The sequence below is a fragment of the Triturus cristatus genome, chromosome 8 (assembly GCF_964204655.1).
Source record: "Triturus cristatus chromosome 8, aTriCri1.1, whole genome shotgun sequence".
Lineage (NCBI taxonomy): Eukaryota > Metazoa > Chordata > Amphibia > Caudata > Salamandridae > Triturus > Triturus cristatus.
This window is the reverse complement of record NC_140591.1, coordinates 587,898,007-587,917,998: the sequence shown is the minus strand read 5'-3', so window position 1 is coordinate 587,917,998 and position 19,992 is coordinate 587,898,007. Positions and strand designations below refer to the sequence as shown.

Here is a 19,992-nt window from a genome sequence, read left to right as displayed (position 1 = left end):
GCGGCAGGAATCTGCCGCTAAAGCAGCGATAATGGGCTTGATAATATGCCCTTGTGAATTCCCATAGAAGCCCAGGTTCTGGTGTGAACCTGGACTTCTATGGGAATTCACAAGGGCCTATTATCAAGCCCATTATCGCCGCTTTAGCGGCTGTTTCCTGCAGCTAAAGCGGAGATAATGTTATCGCCGTTCCTTGATAATATGGGCACAAATGCCTTAAGACAGCCTTAGACCATTTCTGCCCTTGAAGCTCAACACGTAATACACTATAATTTAAATTAACTAAAATAAAATTGATTTTGGACTTATTTTCCTTACAGACAAAATTCTAATAAAAATCCACCCTTATGGAAAAAATGTCGCTCATGTTCACTGTCTCTGACCGTAAATAATATGAACAACAGGAGAAACCCATACACCCAGTTGAGACCTGGGTAAATATAGTATCAACCAACAATGTCTCAATGGATATCAATAGAAAGGGTACATATTAGGAATAAGTAAATTATAGAAAAAACACAACATGAAGCCCCAGCTTTTTGTAAATGCAATTATATTTTTCAACAGAGGCAAAAGAGTGCTTCAAGAGTTATAAAGTAGCTTCAGCAATGATTAAGACTTGTGTACTAAGTGCAGAGTGACCACATTGCGCTCATGAGAAAACATTAAATGGTGCAAAAGAATGAAATATGTGAGAATAAAAGTAAAATTGCGTATGGAAGTATTTCGAAAATTATTATGCATGAATCTTTTGAATACAATATTGTCTTCATGAAATCATGTCATAATTAGTGATCCACAAAAGAATGGGGTAGTAATGTATCTGAGGGTGCACATCATAACAATTATTGGGATCAAATTGGGTGTATAGTAATAGTTGTCAGAAAAACAATAAGATCAGTAACAAGTTGAGTATGTGGTGCCACTCGGGATGGGGAAGCACCCTACTACCTAAGTGCTGAAATATACGGATCATGCAAAGCAATCCCCGTAATTAACAGGTTTTTTACATAAAGAAATCCCGGCACTCTAAAGTCACGTATTATTCTTGTTGGTTATTAGCCAAAGGGACAAGGAACAAAGTAATGATAATGAAAAACTGGCTACGGAACAGATTAGGTCCTCACAAAAATATATAACAAAGAGTAATTTAATTCATAAGTTTTACAGAAAGGAAAGTCATAATCATGAACATAAATCAGAACTCCCTAGTACATTTGGTTCTAGTTGTTGGTTCGTAGAAAGGAGACTTATGTTCTCCAAATCTTGATCCAAATGGATGATAGCCGACACGTGTTTCGTCACGTATAGTGACTTCCTCAGGGCTTTGATTAGAGAGTCTTAGAACGCTTTATATGTCAGACATGCAATTATGCTTCTGCCAGACGAAATATTGATTGTAGGATATTTCGAGGGACAAACTCAGACGTGTGATATGATTCTGTTAGAAGGATCCTAGAATTTTTAACCCTTGTGATGGTCCAAAGAGACAGTTTCAATCACAAGGAAAGCTCCTGATGTCTGTACCAGTTGTGTGTGAGCAATAACGGATCTCCACCAATAGTTTCTATTGTTTTAGGAAAGATCGACCAAGAGTAAACTATACATAATTGTAGTTCTTATAACCATTGACGGAAGTGGTTTGTATCACAGTGGGAGTTCCTAGTGTCTTGCGGCTTATTTTGAAGAGGAACGGGTCTCCACCAAATTTTTTAATATATTTTTGTTGGCTCCATCGTGTTAAGTGAAGTCAAAGAACCGGCTCTGGTAAGCCCTCGTAGTGTAGTAGATAATAACTGAAACGTAACTCCCGTCTCTTCTTTCCAGCAATCGACCAAAGGGGTGTGTTGTAGGTACCTGAATTGTGTCTAGGACACCCAGTGGGAGATATTAGAGAAGACGGGCTAATGTTAGCCGCAAGTAGTGAACCAAAGACGGTGAGGCCCCAAATAACTGAATTAGACAGGAACCCATAGAGAAATTCCCGCCGGTGAGTATATGCATTTGATCTGGGACAGCCCAGACGGTCGCCAGGATAAGTTTCAATTAATCCATTATAGATGGTTTGAGAAGGAATCGCGAAAGAGCCAATTTGCTCAAATCCCAACGGATGAAGGAATGAATCACATTGCTGGATGCCAACCATTTCTGCAGGGGATGTAAAACACAATGCTGGCTATCAGTGATGTGTACAATGAATGCTTATGAAAACCATTGGTCCAGTTTCATTCTGAGCCAGGCTTTTAAATTATTTTTCAACTTTTCCCTTAGGCAGCAATCCTCTTATTTAGTGTTATTATTGTCCTGTAGATGACCTCAATTCATGAAGGTCAAAAAGCTGTCTTCATGCGCAAACAAATTTATGGATCACTAACTATGACATGTTTTCATAAAGACAATATTGTATCCAAAAGATTCATGCATAATAATTTTCTAAATGTTTCCATATGCTGTTTTACTTTTATTCTCAGGAGTTTCACTTGGGCCGTTTAATGTTCTCTCACAAGCACAATGTGTTCACTCTACACTTAGCACACGTCTTAACCATTGCTGATGCTGCTGTTAAAAAATATTATTGCATTTACAAAACGTTGGGGCTTTGTGTTTTTGGTTCATCTATAATTTACTTATTCCTAATTTCTGACTCCAAATACACGTTATTATATATATATATATATATATATATATATATATATATATATATATCGGATTTTTGCGTCTATGCACTAATATGCCCCTGCCAGTTAGTTTATATCGGCAGTACTATTAACCAGGTGAAATTGCGCATTCTAGAACATATGCGTGCTATAACCAATGAAGACAGACAATACCCTATTGCTAGACATTTCAAGGAATGTCATAAGAAAGATAGTAGGTTATGGAGATTCTGTGCCCTGGACAGAATTGAAAAATCAGAGAGAGGAGGTAACAGAACGCAAGAATTGCGCAGATTAGAATCTCGATTGATAATTAAATATGAAACTATGGTCCCAGGGGGCATTAACAAAGATGAAGAATTATCAGTCCACCTTGGTTAGAATTCATTGTTATATAGCAAGATCGAAAAACCTGCTGTTCATCTTATGTTTTTAATCTGGATTGAATGCCTTGTATGTTAGATGTTCATGTAATTTTAACAGTTTAAAATTAATAATCATTTTAATGATTAGTGCATTTGGTTTATTTTTATAGGAGACGGAGTGTACATCTGTTTACGAAGAATTGCAGTATTTAAACGCCTTGAAGTAGTATCACTACTGGTATCACACATTTGATGTGATTAGCCCACTTGGGCATTGGAACATCATTATTTCTAAAAAATTCTAAAAAATCTAAAAAATCTAAATTTGTAATTTTGTTTTCTGATGGACTGGATATTCTCAACCCACTGGGGTATAAAAAACAGACATAAAAAACAGACGTGATATTAACGTACTAAACTATGTTTGACACCTTGGAAATGTCACTACTAGTATTATACATTTGCTGTAAATATTCTCGACCCACATGGGTAAAACTAGTCAAAGTTTTGAAAACCCTCTATGAAAAGTTTTTGATCAATTGGATATAGGGTTGAAGTCAGATTTCTGATTTTGTAATGATCAACGATTGAGTTATGCTAGAAAACAATCTTGCATTTAATTGTTGGTTTTTTGTTCCATTATATTGTGATATCTACTAACCATTCCAATATGGCGGGAGATACAATCATGATAACAGACTATATCCGTAGTCCTTCTTTTGTATTGTTTATTCTTTGCACTATATCATGTGATGCATACCAACGTCTGACGACCCGTGACCAAGGAACTACGGTTCCGAAATGCGTCGGGACATTGTTTGTTTTTGCTTGAAATAAAGCACGCTTTCTGAATAAGAATTGGGGCTCGGCGCAGTCTTTGCACGAAGAAAGATTGATTTTGGATTGGATATATATATATATATATATATATATGTATATATATATATATAGGCGCAAACAGAAGTCTTTCACCACAGAACCACCAGGCAGGCAGCAACGAGGAAAAACCACGCAAGTCCCAGTCTTCTTTCGGCAAGTTTATTTAAAAAGGCAAGTTCACCAAATCTGACGCGTTTCGGGCGTCCGCCCTTGGTCACAGATCGTCAGGCAAATGAAAGAACATCCCTTTTAAAGGGTACATTGCACGAATTTAATTAGTGATTTTTTTCTTTTTGCAACACCATGTGATTAGAAACTGAAAACTGAGGACACACTACATATAGCTAAAATAGATAGTCTGTTTTCTAAATCACAATTTGATATATATAAATCGAATAACGGGAGGTATAATTACAATATTTACATTTTGTTGCCCAAATTTGTGTTAACATTCCATTGTGAGTTGCCATGCTATATATTTTGTAAATTTTATATCAGACAATTATTGTCAGTGTGCATTGAAAATGGCACATGATATCCGCATAAATGCGCTTATATAGTAGATTGCAAAAAAAAGGACACAGTGTTACTGGTGGTCATTTGTCATGAGAAAGTGCAATGCGCGTAGATAAAGTGCAAATGCAATTGTGCAAATAATGCAAAATATTCTGTGCAAGCATAGCATATAAATAAATATAAATATTTATAAATAATTTCATATTAAAATCATCTAAGCTTCTCAATTCATAAAACCTGATGCTAGGCATATGACCATATAAAAATATCATCTATGTTTTACTCCTTTGCAATCTCTCAATTAACTGCATGAATGCAATAGACATGTAACGACAATATGGATCGTAATGATTTACAATCAATTCCTTTATATATATTTAGATAAAGCAACAAATATATATATAGATTCACTTAAAAAACCATAGGTTTCACACATGTTATAGTTAGCTGGACATTTCACTCGTAAAAAAACAATGAAATTCCCCCGTTATAGTTAGTGCAGGCAACTATAACTCACGCGACCGCAATCCTCTGCTGATGACGTCAGATATTACATCACTGATGACATATGTGTCTTTATGAAAAATAAATATTTGTAATATATGTATAGCTAAAGATGAATGGAAGAAGACATGGGTAAATAAGTGTCTAAATACAGTGATGTAATATCTGACGAGTGAAATGTCCAGCTAACTATAACATGTGTGAAACCTATGGTTTTTTAAGTGAATTTGCAAGGTTTTTTAAATGCTAATTCGTAACTATAACGTGTGTGAAACCTATGTTTTTTTCAGTGAATATATAAACATATAAATATAATCTGCATATCTATATAAATATAAATTCATGCAAACATATACATATATGCATACATATGCATGGTATGTTCATGAAAGTTTGAAAAACTCAAATACAAGCAAAGCTAAAAAGCCACATAATTACAAACAGAATTGCTTTAACTTAAACGAGGGCGAGACCTATTGCATTTTCAATGCTTGTTTACTTTGATTCCATCAATAAGGCATTCAGATGTGACACATTTGCCATAAATTCTGAATGGTAGCACTCTAGTTCCTCATTAGATCACTGTAGTAAAGCTACTGCTCACCAGGGAAGTCTGCTGCTGGTATTCAAAGTGCATGTTTCAGTCTGCATGTCAGAACTTTTTAATGAAATAGAAGAGGATTTGAGAAGTCAAAATGTGCCCTAAGTTTTCTTTCTGCAGCACTAGTCATAATTTCTATGGCAAAATGAACCCCCTCATTTTGTTCCTTTGCAAATTAAATGTTTTAAATGTTACCACTTTATTCCAATCAAGATGGCTTCGGTGTGCCATACCTTTGTCATAAGTAAGACTGTTAGCGCTCTAGTTGTTCTTTAAAACACTCTGGGATTTCTATCATTGGGCTATACTTGGGCTACATCTCGGTGATATTTGTGCTACATTTGGGCTCTTTTGTCTCTGGTGGCCATCTTGGGAGACTTGTTATGAAGTTTCCTAATTTCCTCATTTACTGCAGTCTCCTCAGTAGGCATACTGTCAGTTTTTTACTTTGATTCAATGAAGAAGGCATTCAGATGTGTCACACATTTGCCATAAATTCAGAATGTTAGCACTCTAGTTGCTCATTAGATCACTGTAGTAAAGCTACTGCTCACCAGGGAAGTCTGCTGCTGGTATTGAAAGTGCATGTTTCAGTCTGCATGTCAGAATTCTTTAATGAAATAGAAGAGAATTTGATAAGTCACTCAAAATGTGCCCTGATTTTTCTTTCTGCAGCACTAATCATACATTCTATGGAAAAATGAACCCTCTCATTTTGTTCCTCTTTAAATTAAATGTTTTAAATGTTACCACTTTATTCCAATAAAGATGGCTTCAGGTGTGCCATACCTTTGTCATAAGTAAGACTGTTAGCGCTCTAGTTGTTCTTTGGAACACTCTGGGAAGCTGCAGTAGAACACAAAGGAATCAACTGACAGTCTCTGCCCTTGTTGGATGTACATGTTTTACTGAGAATGTCAGACTTCATTCTCACATGACTGAGAAAGATAATGTGAATTTACAGAAAATATGCTCTCAGTTTAGCTTATAGATCACCTTCCAAACCTCTGTGGGAAAAGCATGTGAAAATAGTTTTCTCTCAAACATGATTCATGATATCCCAGCAGAAGGCTTTTTCACATGGTAAAATCACCTTAGAACATACTACAATTCCTAAAATGAGTATGGTACCATCAACAAATGATTTATAATGTAACTAAAGTCTTAAAACCTTCTATTAACTGCAATGCTTTGTAATGAGGTGCTATCATGTATATTGGTCCCAAGATGGCTGCCAACACTTCTTGGATGAAGTGCTGACAGCCAATCAGATCTCACAATGAGATGTGTGGTTAGGCTCCGCCCAGATATATATATGGTTTTACTTTTGATTTTCTCAGGAACTACTGAACGGATTTACACCATATATGCAAAAGGCACATGCCTGACCTGAGGACTACCTCTTTGCCAAATTTCAAGTTATTCTGTTCAGCCGTTCGGGCTGTACCTTCGACTAAAGGTCCTATGGGAAAATGCATGTGGAAAACGCGTTTTGGGACCCCCCTTTTTTCTCAGCCCCCGCTTAACGAATCACCCCGAGACTTTCAGGGTAGGAGCTGAGCGGAGCGCCCCATTAGTTTTGAAAATTTCACGAAGATAAGTAAACTGGCGCCAAAGGTATTCAAAATAGAATTTTCAGATTTCCTATGGGAACTCGGTCCTAACTATAACTATCTACTGGCGACCGCGAGTAGATAATATATATATATATATATATATATTCACTGAAAAACCATAGGTTTCAGGGACGTTATAGTTAGCTGGACATTTTACTCGTACAAAACCAGACAAATTCCACCGTTATAGTTAGTTCAGCTAACTATAACTCGCGGCCCCGCAATGCACTGCTGATGACATATTACATCATTCATGACATGGTCAGTGACATCACTGTTGACATCTCTGATGACATCACTGATGACATCACTGATGACATCATTCAGTGACTGTGTGTTTCTATAAAGTTTAAATATGTTTTAAAAATATATGCCAAGGTGTATTGAGGAATGAGTGGGTGTATAAGTGTCTGGATGGACGATTTAGTAGGTGCGTGACTGACTGTATAAGTGAGTTACTAAATGTGTCTTACTGAATGCATTGGTTAGTGACTAAACTGTGTGAATGTCTGTATCAGTCTGTCTGTTGTGTAAGCTGCTGCATGGGTGGTGAGTAGCTACATGAGTGTCTATACGGGTTATTGATTGGTTGCCTGAGTATTTGTATGGGTGCCTGAGTATGTGTGTGGGTGGGTGGGAGGTGTGTGACTCTGTGCATAGATGTGCGAGTGGTTGATTCACTGGGTGTATGGGTTCAAGAGTGCATGTGGAAACAGCTGTATGGGTGGGTGAGTGTGTGTATGGGTGTGTTGGTGAGTGAATGGGTGTCTCAGTGGTACATGTGCAAGGGCTGCGTTGCAGAGTGGTGGTCCAAAGCCACACCCCTTTTTACACCGTTCTGCAATGCAACTCTGTTGCGCTTACTGGAGGTACCTGGTGGGTTAGTTGGCCCCCAGGGACCCTCAGGATTCAAGGGGACTTAATCCCCAAACTTAAAACGCACCCCCTTCCCAACACACTGTCCTGATGAAGACCCTGCGTGAACACCGACTGGGGCACATTTAGGGTTGGAACGTCGACGATTACTCAAGGCCCAGACTAACCAAGACTGTATATAATGAAAGGAACAGAGTCATTGGTGTCAAAGCATCATCTGGCTGATCTCTCACCTGTATAAAAACCTCAACCACCTTGTATATACTGTACACCTGTTGAGCACTGAGCACCTATGTCACACGATCACCCCATATCTATGTATATATTGATCTCATGTTGACAGCCACCGTTTACTGTGATTATCTATGAATGATTTATTTCTGATAAGTAGAAACAGTACAAAGCATCTAGATTTCTGTTTCCAGTTCTTCAAAGAAAATTGTTTTACTTTACAGGCGCTTGAAAAGGTTGCTACCCGATTTTAACAAGTGCATTTTGAGCACCACTAAGTAACGTATTTTCGACCCAACAGAACCACTTCTTGTTTAACTTATTCAGGAGCGATGAATGTGCACAATGTCCGTTACTGGTCGCTACATGTCAATGTTCTGATTCATGTCTGACAAATGAAAGTAGGAAGCAGCATTAGCATGTCAGGAAGACATAAAACAGGTAGTGACACGGTCAACATGTGTGCTGGTATCCACGCTTCCACAGAGAGGGAGGGCTCAAGACGGCCCCCGCTGGCTATGTTCAGCTCCGTCTGTGTGCCTGATGTAACCAAGCCATATGTTATTCCCAAAAAGAATTGGCCCACATGTATACTTGTTGGGCATTTACACATGTGATGTGAAACATTGTTATTTCCCATCACACTGAACGGTGGTTTGTGTCACTTCTGCTATGCGCACCACATAGGTGTTGTGTCACTATTGTTTGTGATTCCACACCACATCCATCTGTGGCTGACGCCACCAGGGGCATGACATAGGCCCTGCAACCCCGAAAAAATAGTGCAAACCCAACCCAAGTTATTGGAGCGCCCTGCACACCAGTAATATTACACACGGTCACAGTTGGTCACAGATACGTCAATTTAAATAAAAGCACCTGGAATCAATCCTTATCTTGTTCAACGACCTCAGAGAAAGAGTTCTGGTCACCCCAGATATGATCTATATATTCCCCATAGTATATCGTTCATTGGCCTGCTATTACTTGCACTTTTACGAGTGTGTTTGTAACTACAAAAGGCTTGTTGCATTTGGGATCTGTAGTTGTATGTTAATTATTTCCTTTTCGATTGTCGAACAGTTAAAAAAGAGACTCGGCCCCACAACAGGAAAGTGCAATGCACTAAAAAATAACCAGTTTTTTCTTTTTTGCTTAAATTAGATTGAAACAATCCAGAAGCTGTTACTGTGCAGTGTGTGATGTTTTCCATGCAGGTTATGTAGGGTGGTGCCAAAGACAGAAGTTAGATTGCAAATGGCTGAGTTGGTGAGATGCTTCGGTGTTAGTAGCATTGTTGCCTTGATAATTGCCAGGCAGTTTATAATCTAGTTTGTTTACGGTGGCATTTATGCAAACTACTTAGCAATTATTATCTGTCTAACTTCTAGTGCTAGAGCAACATAGGAGCTACTTGGTAAAATTATGAATCAGCCACCCTTGTAAAGTAAGCAACATAATACTTGTCTCGTGTTCATGATTAACAGATGATCACGCCATGGAAATAGTGTTCCAGTCATGGGTCTTCGTTTAGTAACATAATGCACTCTGGGAGGTGTGGTCCAAATTTTTTCCAGTTCTTCCAATCGAACTAACACAGCTGAAAGCAATGCTTTGTAAAACAAAGACTGGAGCACTGTGCTATACGAATACATTAATTACGACTTTCAGAGTGTTCTCGAAAATTTTAGACATTTATGTATTTGAAAGAAGGTGCAAGGTGGTGCTCAGCCTTGGTACCTCGGTGCCTTGCTCAGAAGTCACCAAAGCATTAACAGCCACCAATCGGTCTCCCCCTGGATATACCCGTCCAAAACATACTGAAACAGTCATCCAAGCTTAGTGTCAAATCAAACTCCAAACGAACGACCGGGTCCCTCCTCAACGTTAGAGACGTGCCCGTCATACAAGCTCATAGTTCACCAAACTATTTGAAAATATTAGGTTCGAACACTCAGAGAAAACGAGCAGTGTGCAAATCATGTAACAGCGTGACACTGAACCGCACACTTACTGCGGAGCACGGCCTTCCAGGCAACAGTGAATTAGCATGTACGCGCGTCCATAGCTGGAGAGTAGGTACGCATATTTATATAGCGTGAACTCGACCCGAAGTTATTGGAGCGCTTTACCTGAGCAGCGAATTTTCAGTACACATTCAGGCACGGGGGCGATTAAGTGATTTGCTCAAAATACAGGATGTGGACGCTTGCCGCCGAAAAGTACTGTAGTACCTCGTGTACACGCTCAGTCCCATGAAAGGATACCTTATGCTGGAACATGCGATAAACTTATCTTGCCTTTAATAAAAAAGGAGCTCCAGAGCGAGAGCGAGCCCCCGCTTCGCTGGTTCCCCTTTAGCACCATAATTAGACAGGCTTGATTAGAAGAGGAGGCCAAGGAAACGGGGGTGCGTGGGGCTGAAAGCGCACCGGTAAGAAAACTTCTCTTGAAACTCGCTGAACGTGAAAAATATTGGGCGCTTTACACACGCACCAATTGATTGATTGATTGATAGGCTTTATTTCGATACATAAAATATCTTAAAAGCAACTCAACAGTTCAAGAAAACAACAAGTAAAACACTTTCCCAGAGAAAAATAAAAATAAAAGACAATAACTTAGTAAATACAATTAATACAATTTAAAATCAGGATTAAATTGATACGGAAAGCCTTTTTGCACAAATCAACCAAGTCCACTTTAAAAATTTAGACACACCACAAACCACCAAAGTGGATGTGTCGGACAATAAAATGCGTAGGGCCACAGTGTGATAGCGAGTTCCCAACTGTCTACAAAGTGGTTTGAGCCAGCGCCTCCTGGGAGAGCAATAGTCAGGGCATTCAAAAAGAATATGTGCCACCGTCTCAACCTGCGTGGAGCAGAGAGCACAAAAGGGAGAGGGCTGGGGGGACAATTTCCACCGGGATATCAGGTCACCTACAGATAGACTCCCTACTCTAAATTTAAAATATAAAGCCCTGTCAAATGGAATGGAAATCATATCGAGATAGGGTTCGTAAGCTACCACGTCTTTAATCCTCAAAAAGGCTACAGTTGAATTACATAGGCGTGGATCAACAGTGAGTTTGGACGAAACCCAATCCCAATACAATTTCTTTAAAGTGGCTTTAGGAGGAGCAGATCGAGTAACCCAAGCTTCACCTAAGCCCAACTCCCCCAGAAGATGTTTAACGTCCCTCAACCATTTAATCCTATACCAGCCCCCCGTTGACATCACTTCGGACAGTCCCTCCGTGTAGGAGGCTAATTCGGGCACCCTCCACAGGCGAGCCCACAGGAGCAGGGGACGAAGTCGAGCTTGGTCCACAATTGATCTGCATCCTAGATCCAGCAACACTGGAACTGTGGGTGTGCTCAAGGGGAGAGCTATCAGTTTTTCAAGAATTTGCTCTCTGATTTTGCAAGTACATCGAGATTGCTTGTGCCCCACAACTCCGCCCCATACAAGGCAGCACTAACCCCTCTAGCTTTATAAATCTCCACAACTGGGGCAATAAATTGTTTTGTGGAAGAACGATGTTCCTTAAGCAACACACCACCCACCCTTTTATGGTTAAGGAGCATCTTGTGAATGTGCGGAGTCCAACTCATAGAGTCGCTAAGGCGGATTCCCAGGTAGTCAAACTCTGATACCCTCTCCAAGTGAGCAGAGTTCAAGACCGGAAGGCGCCCCAGTTTCCTAGGAGGATTCATGATCAGATATTTGGTCTTGTCAACATTGATCACCAATCCCCTAAGGGAACAGAACTCCTGGAAGCGGTTAAGAAGTTTTTGGAGGCTCTGGGGGGTCTTTGCAATGAGGAGGGTATCATCTGCAAAAAGCAGTGTGGGGATCCGAGTGCCCGCAAGGGAGGGTGCATCAGCAGGTTCTTGTAGCAGATACTCAACCACACCATTCACATAGAGAGAGAATAGAGTGGGAGCTAACACACATCCCTGGCGGACACCCCTACTCACTGGAATTCTGTCAGTTTTCTCCCCATTTTTACCCCACCTCACCTGCGCATAATTGCCTGTGTGTAGTTTTATCAGGAGTGATAGGATATAAGAAGGCACCCCCAAACCCTGCAAGACCCTCCACAGTTCCTCCCTAGGTACCAGGTCAAAGGCAGTCTTGAGGTCGATAAAGGCCAGATAGAGACTGCCCTTGCCCAGTACCACCACCTTCCAATACAGGAGCACCAGTCTGAAGGCTTGCTCGATGGTCCCGGTTCCAGAGTGAAAACCAGCCTGGAAATCTGACAAGATCTTGTTTTCATCCACCCATTGGAGGATCCTCCCCAGAATCACCTTCCCTGCCACCTTTTGGGATGAATCAATAAGGCTTATGGGCCTATAGTTAGCGGGGTTGTCCCGACATCCCTTCTTGAATATCGGGACAACCTCCGCCCCTTTCCAGGATTCAGGTACAGATGCTCCCCCCATAATAGCATTCAGTAGAGTGGAAACCAACTTCCCCCATTGCTTGGGATTGGCACGTAATAAGTCACCGGGTATCCCGTCAGGCCCAGCAGCTTTTAGGGGGACCAGAGACTTGACTACGACCTCCACTTCTCTGTCAGTAAAGGCATCGGCTTCAGTGTCCCTTGCCTCGACCACCAGAGCAAAGGAGTCATTAAGGACCCCCTCGGCAGGGGTATAAAGGGACAAAAAATGGCTAAACCAATTCTGAGCTGGGATATTACATGTCAGCAATGTGTCAACAGGCCTCTCCCTGGTTCTTACCAAACTCCAAAATCGGCTAGCATTCCTGTCCAAGCTTGCTGCAAAGAGGTCCGCCCAGAACTTCTCCTCCCCCTCTCTTTTTGCTACCTTTAAGGTCTGGGAGTAATCTTTCCTTGCGATCCTATTTGCAACCTGGGATTTAGATTTAACAGCCCCTACCAGCGCTTTTTTCTTGACTCTGCATTTTTTTGTAAACCAACCCTGCGTTTTGGGCAGGAACTTCCAGTTGTTAGCACGAGGAGCCATGCTAGGGAGGATAAACAGGTTGCTCAGCGCCCTAGTTAAATCGCAGAAGGTCAACGTGACCTCCTCTGGCGATTGGATCAGCGACTCCAATTTGCACTGTGCTGCAGCCAGGAGTGCCCCTATATCTGCCACTTTCTCTTCGGACATGATAAGCTTAGCCCACTTCAGTCGTCTACCACAATTGGATGGGAAAACTTCGTGGGGGTTTGGAGCTATATAAGATGATAATCCCCCCTTATCAGTTAACCACTGGGGATAGAGGGCAAGTGAGAGGAGATTATGATCACTCTCAGTTGTCGGTATGATCACCATATCCTTCAGGATGCTCCATAGACTTACGTCAAGAAGAATATAATCTATTCTAGACGTATGATTCAGCCTATTATAAGTATGAGCTCCCACCAAGTCTGACTTTGACCTCCCATTAACAGCCCTAAGGTCAAATTCCATGTTGAGGGAATTAATCTGTACCGCCACTTGGGTCCACCTCTTGATAGGAGGCAGTGCAAGGGCAGGAATCCCTCTCCTGGAGTCCTCCTCACCACTTCCCAATTTATCGTCCAAGCCCAAAGGCTCGAACGTACAATTCAGGTCTCCTGCCACCAAAATGCGAGATTTATTGGGGCGCTGCCTGAGTAGACCTTCTAATAGGGATATTGTGGACGATTGTATGCCACCCTTCGTCCCTCTGGCGTAGATGTTAAAGATATCCAGGAGGAGGCCACCCCATGCACCCTTTATAGTAATATTAAGGTGATCGGGAGAATTGGTGGGGTGCTGAACCACCTGACAATCGAGAGCGACATCAACCCATACGAGGAGACCACCCGAAGGGCGTCCCTTCCCTAAAACAGGGGGGACAGCGGGAACAAAATATGTCGAATATCCTACCTTATGGCAGGGCTCCCTGCACCATGTCTCTTGAAAAATGCAAATAGAGTAACCCTCCACAAGGGCGTTCCAGTCTGGTAGTCCCAGCTTCCTTGAAATACCCACAATGTTCCAGCTAAAAATCTTAAAGTCTGGATCCACCACAACCGGCTCCCTACGGGGCTCGGTGTTTAGTGCCCCCTCCGTCAGATCTATAAAACTTAATCTACTGGCCCCACTCAGTCTTCCAGCGAGCGGGTTAATATCCTGAGGTTGGTTAGTGGCTTCATCTAACTGAGAGGGAAGAATGGCATTGCTTTCACCCAACTCTTTTGGCACAGGAACATCACCTGGGCTAAGGACCCTGAAGGCCACCCTATGGGAACTGTCGGTTCAATATCCCGACAGCCCCCCATAAGACCCGGGCCAGACTACTGGTTGGAATATTTGAGGGATGACAGGATTCTTGGGATAAATAGGATTATTACTCCAACCCCCACCAAAATGTAAACCGTTATAGTTTGCTGCAGTCCTAGGGTAAAAATAAGTTAAATCTACTACACCAATACTGGCCCCCCCAGCAACATACTTTTGATTGCAAATAGTTTGAGCAACCCTGTTGTCTTTGAAGTTAACCACCACACAATCACCTTCTAGGTGCTTACGACCATAACCTACCCACCCTACCCTTCTTACTCCTAGGATCAACCCATCTAGACCCCTAGGAAGAGGTCTATTGGTCTTTAACCAGTGCATGGTTTTATTCTTTAAAGCCTGGTGGGATTCATAGGGATCGTCCTTCAGAGTGGGTACGTTAGTAAGTATGGCGACATACGGGTGGCACTCGGGGGGCAACTTCATCGGTGGAAAAGTTGGAGCCGCTTTGGAGGAAGATTCTTCTGGCTGGGTTTCTCTGGGGAGGTTAATACAAGTTCTGGGCGAGTGGGCTTGATCGGTACCATTGCCTTTGGCAATCCCATTTGAGGTTCCCTTATATTTAGGCGGTCCCTTCCTACCCGGCAACTCAACCCGGAAAGGCTTCTTTACCGGGACTTTAAGAGGCTTAGGTACACTCGGTTGTGCTAGGCCTAATTGGCTAGCACTACCTGAGGTGTCCGCAACCTGTACAGCAGGTGCATTAGCCACAGCCAGCATATTTACAAAGTTTGCTGTGTTAGAGGCGGTAGGTGTGGCCTGTGTGGATGCAGGAAACGTCCGGGAGCCACCTGATTTTAGAGTGCAGTTTGATAAGGGTTTTTAGAGAGAAGAAATTATCCAAGGTTGCTTGTTCAAATCTATCCAACCTCTCTCCCAACCCTTTTACTCTCTCTACAATCGGGGACAATAATGTTATCATCAGATCTTCAAATTGTGTAATTGTTACAGAGTCATTAGATGGAGCTAAATGACAATCTGATGTTGGATCTACACATGCTTCCTCAATCATGTGACCTGAGTGGTCACCCCCCTTATCCATCCCGGGGTTTTTCGTGCCCAACCCCTCGCCCGCTTTAGTTCCTATTCCCCTGGCACCATACTTCCTTGGTCTCTTATAAAGTTTTGGGAAGCTGCCTTTCCGTGGGCTAGCAATCCTTTTCCTTTTGGTATGAGTTACATTCTTGGATACCGTCAGTGGTAAGACAGGTGGCTGAGGGATATTAACTTGGATAGTAGGAGTGATAGGGCGGGTTATAAGGACAGGGAGTTCACTGGAGTATGGGTCAGAACTACTACTATCAACAGGAGGGGGAATAGATATGGCTGCCAAGCTCTCCAACCTATCTATACTGGCCCTCAAAGATGCAACCCGTAAATGCTCCAGTGGAGGGGATGTAATTGAGAGGGGATCTGAACTGCATACAGGCGAGGTAACAAACGCCAGGGAACCCAATGAGGACCGTTTCGATAGAGAAAGTTCTTGGGAGAGACGCCGCTCTGTCATTACAATCTCCTTCTCTATGACAGCAGCTACCCGTGTAATGAACTGATCCATAGTGCCTACGATACAACTGGCTCCACCCTCTCCTCCTCTCCTAAGGCTCTTCCCTGAACTGGTGGACATTAACACAGGGTATAGTGGTAACCAGATATTAATGGTAATAATAGACCCCTATATGTCTACAGTTGTTATCAGGGGGGTGGCCCGACCCGGCCCTGGACAGCCCCGGACTGCCACAGACTGCCCGCCCTTTGCCCGGGCTTCGCTCCGAGCTTCGACCCACGCGCGACCCGCGTTCGCGGACGTGAGCGAGATTAAGTACGTATACGCTGGGGGCGTGGCTTGCAGGGAGAGCGGGCCAGGTGTCAGCTATTGGCCAGGCAGGGACTCCTGGGAGATGGAGTCCCTGCGGTAACGCTCGCAGCCCTGCTGTACTGCCACAAACCTCCCCAGCTGCCGAGGAAACTACAGGTACTCCGCTAATTTCTCCGTGAAGCGGGACCCGCGAAGCGGGTCCGGCAAACAGTGATGGCAAATACAACGATTAGGTCCAGGCACAAGATTCCTTGGGATAAGGGTCCACTGGCCCAGGGTCCAAGTCAAAGCGCACAGAGTCCCACCAGCACCGGGGAAAGAGGATGTTTTTAAATGCAGCCGGTGCGCTGGGGGCGTGGCTTGCATGGAGAGCGGGCCAGGTGTCAGCTATTGGCCAGGCAGGGACTCCTGGGAGATGGAGTCCCTGCGGTAACGCTCGCAGCCCTGCTGTACTGCCACAAACCTCCCCAGCTGCCGAGGAAACTACAGGTACTCCGCTAATTTTTCCGTGAAGCGGGACCCGCGAAGCGGGTCCGGCGAACAGTGATGGCAAATACAACGATTAGGTCCAGGCACAAGATTCCTTAGGATAAGGGTCCACTTGCCCAGGGTCCAAGTCAAAGCGCACAGAGTCCCACCAGCACCGGGGAAAGAGGATGTTTTTAAATGCAGCCGATGCACTGGGGGCGTGGCTTGCAGGGAGAGCGGGCCAGGTGTCAGCTATAGGCCAGGCAGGGACTCCTGGGAGATGGAGTCCCTGCGGTAACGCTCGCAGCCCTGCTGTACTGCCACAAACCTCCCCAGCTGCCGAGGAAACTACAGGTACTCCGCTAATTTTTCCGTGAAGCAGGACCCGCGAAGCGGGTCCGGCGAACAGTGATGGCAAATACAACGATTAGGTCCAGGCACAAGATTCCTTAGGATAAGGGTCCACTTGCCCAGGGTCCAAGTCAAAGCGCACAGAGTCCCACCAGCACCGGGGAAAGAGGATGTTTTTAAATGCAACCGGTGCGCTGGGGGCGTGGCTTGCAGGTAGAGCGGGCCAGGTGTCAGCTATTGGCCAGGCAGGGACTCCTGGGAGATGGAGTCTCTGCGGTAACGCTCGCAGCCCTGCTGTACTGCCACAAACCTCCCCAGCTGCCGAGGAAACTACAGGTACTCCGCTAATTTTTCTGTGAAGCGGGACCCGCGAAGCGGGTCCGGCGAACAGTGATGGCAAATACAACGATTAGGTCCAGGCACAAGATTCCTTAGGATAAGGGTCCACTTGCCCAGGGTCCAAGTCAAAGCGCACAGAGTCCCCGCACCAATTACCTCACACACAGCTGATCACGCCACAGCAGCCTACTCTCCTTACGCCGACCTCGCGTTTCCCATCTGCGCTTACAAGTTTTCAGCCGCCTCGCAGTAGACTCCTCCGCTGCTCCCGCGCTGCTCACAGCCGGCCCGCTCCACTCTGCCGATAATCCCCCAAACAAAGGCAACGAACCGTAGGTCGTCTCCTCGGTCTTCCATAACCTGCAGCAGGAAAAAAATTAAAAGAAATTACGGGCCGCTGGTGGCCCGGGTGCTGTGCCTGCGGGGAGCAAAGAACAAGAGATTGTTCTGCTCCCCGCACCCCCCTTTTAAGGGGCGGCACGGGCCAGGCCAGACTAAACCGGTCATACCCCCAAAGTTGGGCACCCTAGTGAACCGGAAGCACTAAAGTGCTTCCGGTTCACGCCCCTCCGTACACTGCCTATGGGACCATCACAGGAGGTGGGAGTGCTCCCACCTCCTCCTAGCCCCCGGGTACCGGTGCGACCGCCATAATGGCGGCGCCCGCTATTCTAGCGCTCAGCCTTGCCCAGTTTCCACCCTGTCAGTTGGCAGGTATTTCATAGACCCGGCAAAGGGAGATAAGTGCCGGTGCTAAGCACCGGAAACCACCGGCACAAATTAGGCACTGGCCCAAGGCCAATGCTTATCTGTTAGATATGGGAGAATTGGGGGCCCCTCATTACATTTTACGGGGGGGCATCTTTTTGCATTATGCCACTGTAAATATTGTGGTATTTGCTATGGTTCCTATTATTTTGATTAAAGAACGTTTTAACAAATTCCAAACTGCAACTCACAACTTCCACAAAATATGTAGTCCCCAACAACAGACACGATATTAGCCAACAAAAAGGAAATATGCATCATAAACTTACATATTTCATAATAATTCTGAAATTCTAATTTGGGCTCAAGACCTACCTTACACCTTTTGCTTAAGGAACAGCTATGGCAGATCTCACAGGTTTCACAACTACGACAATGTTCTAAATGTACAGAAACTAAAGGGAAATCGACTGCAGAAAGAAGCCAATAAATCAACAAATGGGTTTCCTACTTTGACAAAACCTGGGCCGTATTACAGAGGACTGCGCCAGCGCTAATTTTTACTGTACACCCAAGTATGTCTGTGTTTATGTGCGTTTGCGTCTGTGTGCTAATACAATATGTGCACAGATGCAAACGCACATAAACACAGAGTTCAAACTCTGCGCCAACATCACGGCGCATTACAGACCGATCCTCTGTATTTCCATCCGGCGCATTCTCGGATGCACAGCGACAATTAGCGCTGGCGCAGTCTTCTGTAATATGACCCCTGGATGTTAAATAAAGTCCAAGTACATCTGAAGTTGGCACACAATTCACTCACACAAAAACAATGTGCTGTACAATCCAAAGCAAGTTTAGAAATTTAAGGTGGGTTGCTAGAAAGATTACTTAGGTAATATGTCATGAGTATGAAATTCAGAAAGTGTAGACTAATTAAAAAAAAAATTGCAGCAACAGAATAAATGCACGTTAATATGTAAACATTGATATACGGGGTGAAACGATAATTGAAAGCAATGTTATGATGAGCTGCCTGCAATCCATATTACACCATAGTGATAAATGACAAACCCATCAACACCCTGAGATGTGCTAAAATAACAGAGTATAAAGAGGTTTGCAGCACCACTTCAAATGATACAGACCGGTGGTAAGATATAAGTATGTGATTAAGTGCACATTAAGTGATCTGGCACCATTGGTTGTGGAAAAATCAGTTGGCCGCATACACACATTAATAACAGTGCTTAATTGGAGCCGGTGGTTGCAGGTAGGGCCCACTGATTTTTGGGAACCGGCACTTACAACTTTTGTACAACAGACTTTGATGCCGAGACAGAGAGAAAAAACAATACCGCGAGCTAAGGAGGAGGAGAAAGTTGAAAAACAGTGATTGAGGGGGTATGCAGGTAAACAAACAGAACACGCGCAGTGAGATAAAGATGCAGGAAGTGTCTGAAGGTGGATTAAAGAGGCAAGAGGCGGAATCTTTCTCAAAACTCATGATTTATAAAGCCAGAAAAGAAGTGCCCTTGATCATAGCTTGCTTCTTATGCCCAGACTCATGCATCTGCTTTCAAACATTTTAATTTCATCTTCTTTGTTTAAGACAGTTTTGCATCCTTTCTGAAACAGAGCCTGCTGGAATTTTTGTCACAGACCAATATATCTAGATATTATGTCACTTTCTTACTCTTGACTCACAAAAAGTGATGTGAGGAATGTTTGCAAATTGTCTAATCTAAAGGTTGGG

General features: G+C 43.4%; 1 protein-coding gene across 7 annotated transcripts in view; it reads left to right on the top strand.

The window, feature by feature from the left end:
- Window positions 1-19,992, top strand: part of KLF12 (KLF transcription factor 12) — a 987,741-nt gene that overhangs the window by 917,822 nt on the left and 49,927 nt on the right. Inside the window, exon 10 of one of the 7 annotated variants that reach the window (XM_085622011.1) lies at window positions 3,193-3,260. The exons of the other annotated variants lie outside the window; for them this stretch is intronic. Within the exon in view, the coding sequence (XP_085478137.1) occupies window positions 3,193-3,260 (68 nt within the window). The remainder of the gene's footprint in view (window positions 1-3,192; window positions 3,261-19,992) is intronic. 7 annotated transcript variants of the gene reach the window in all.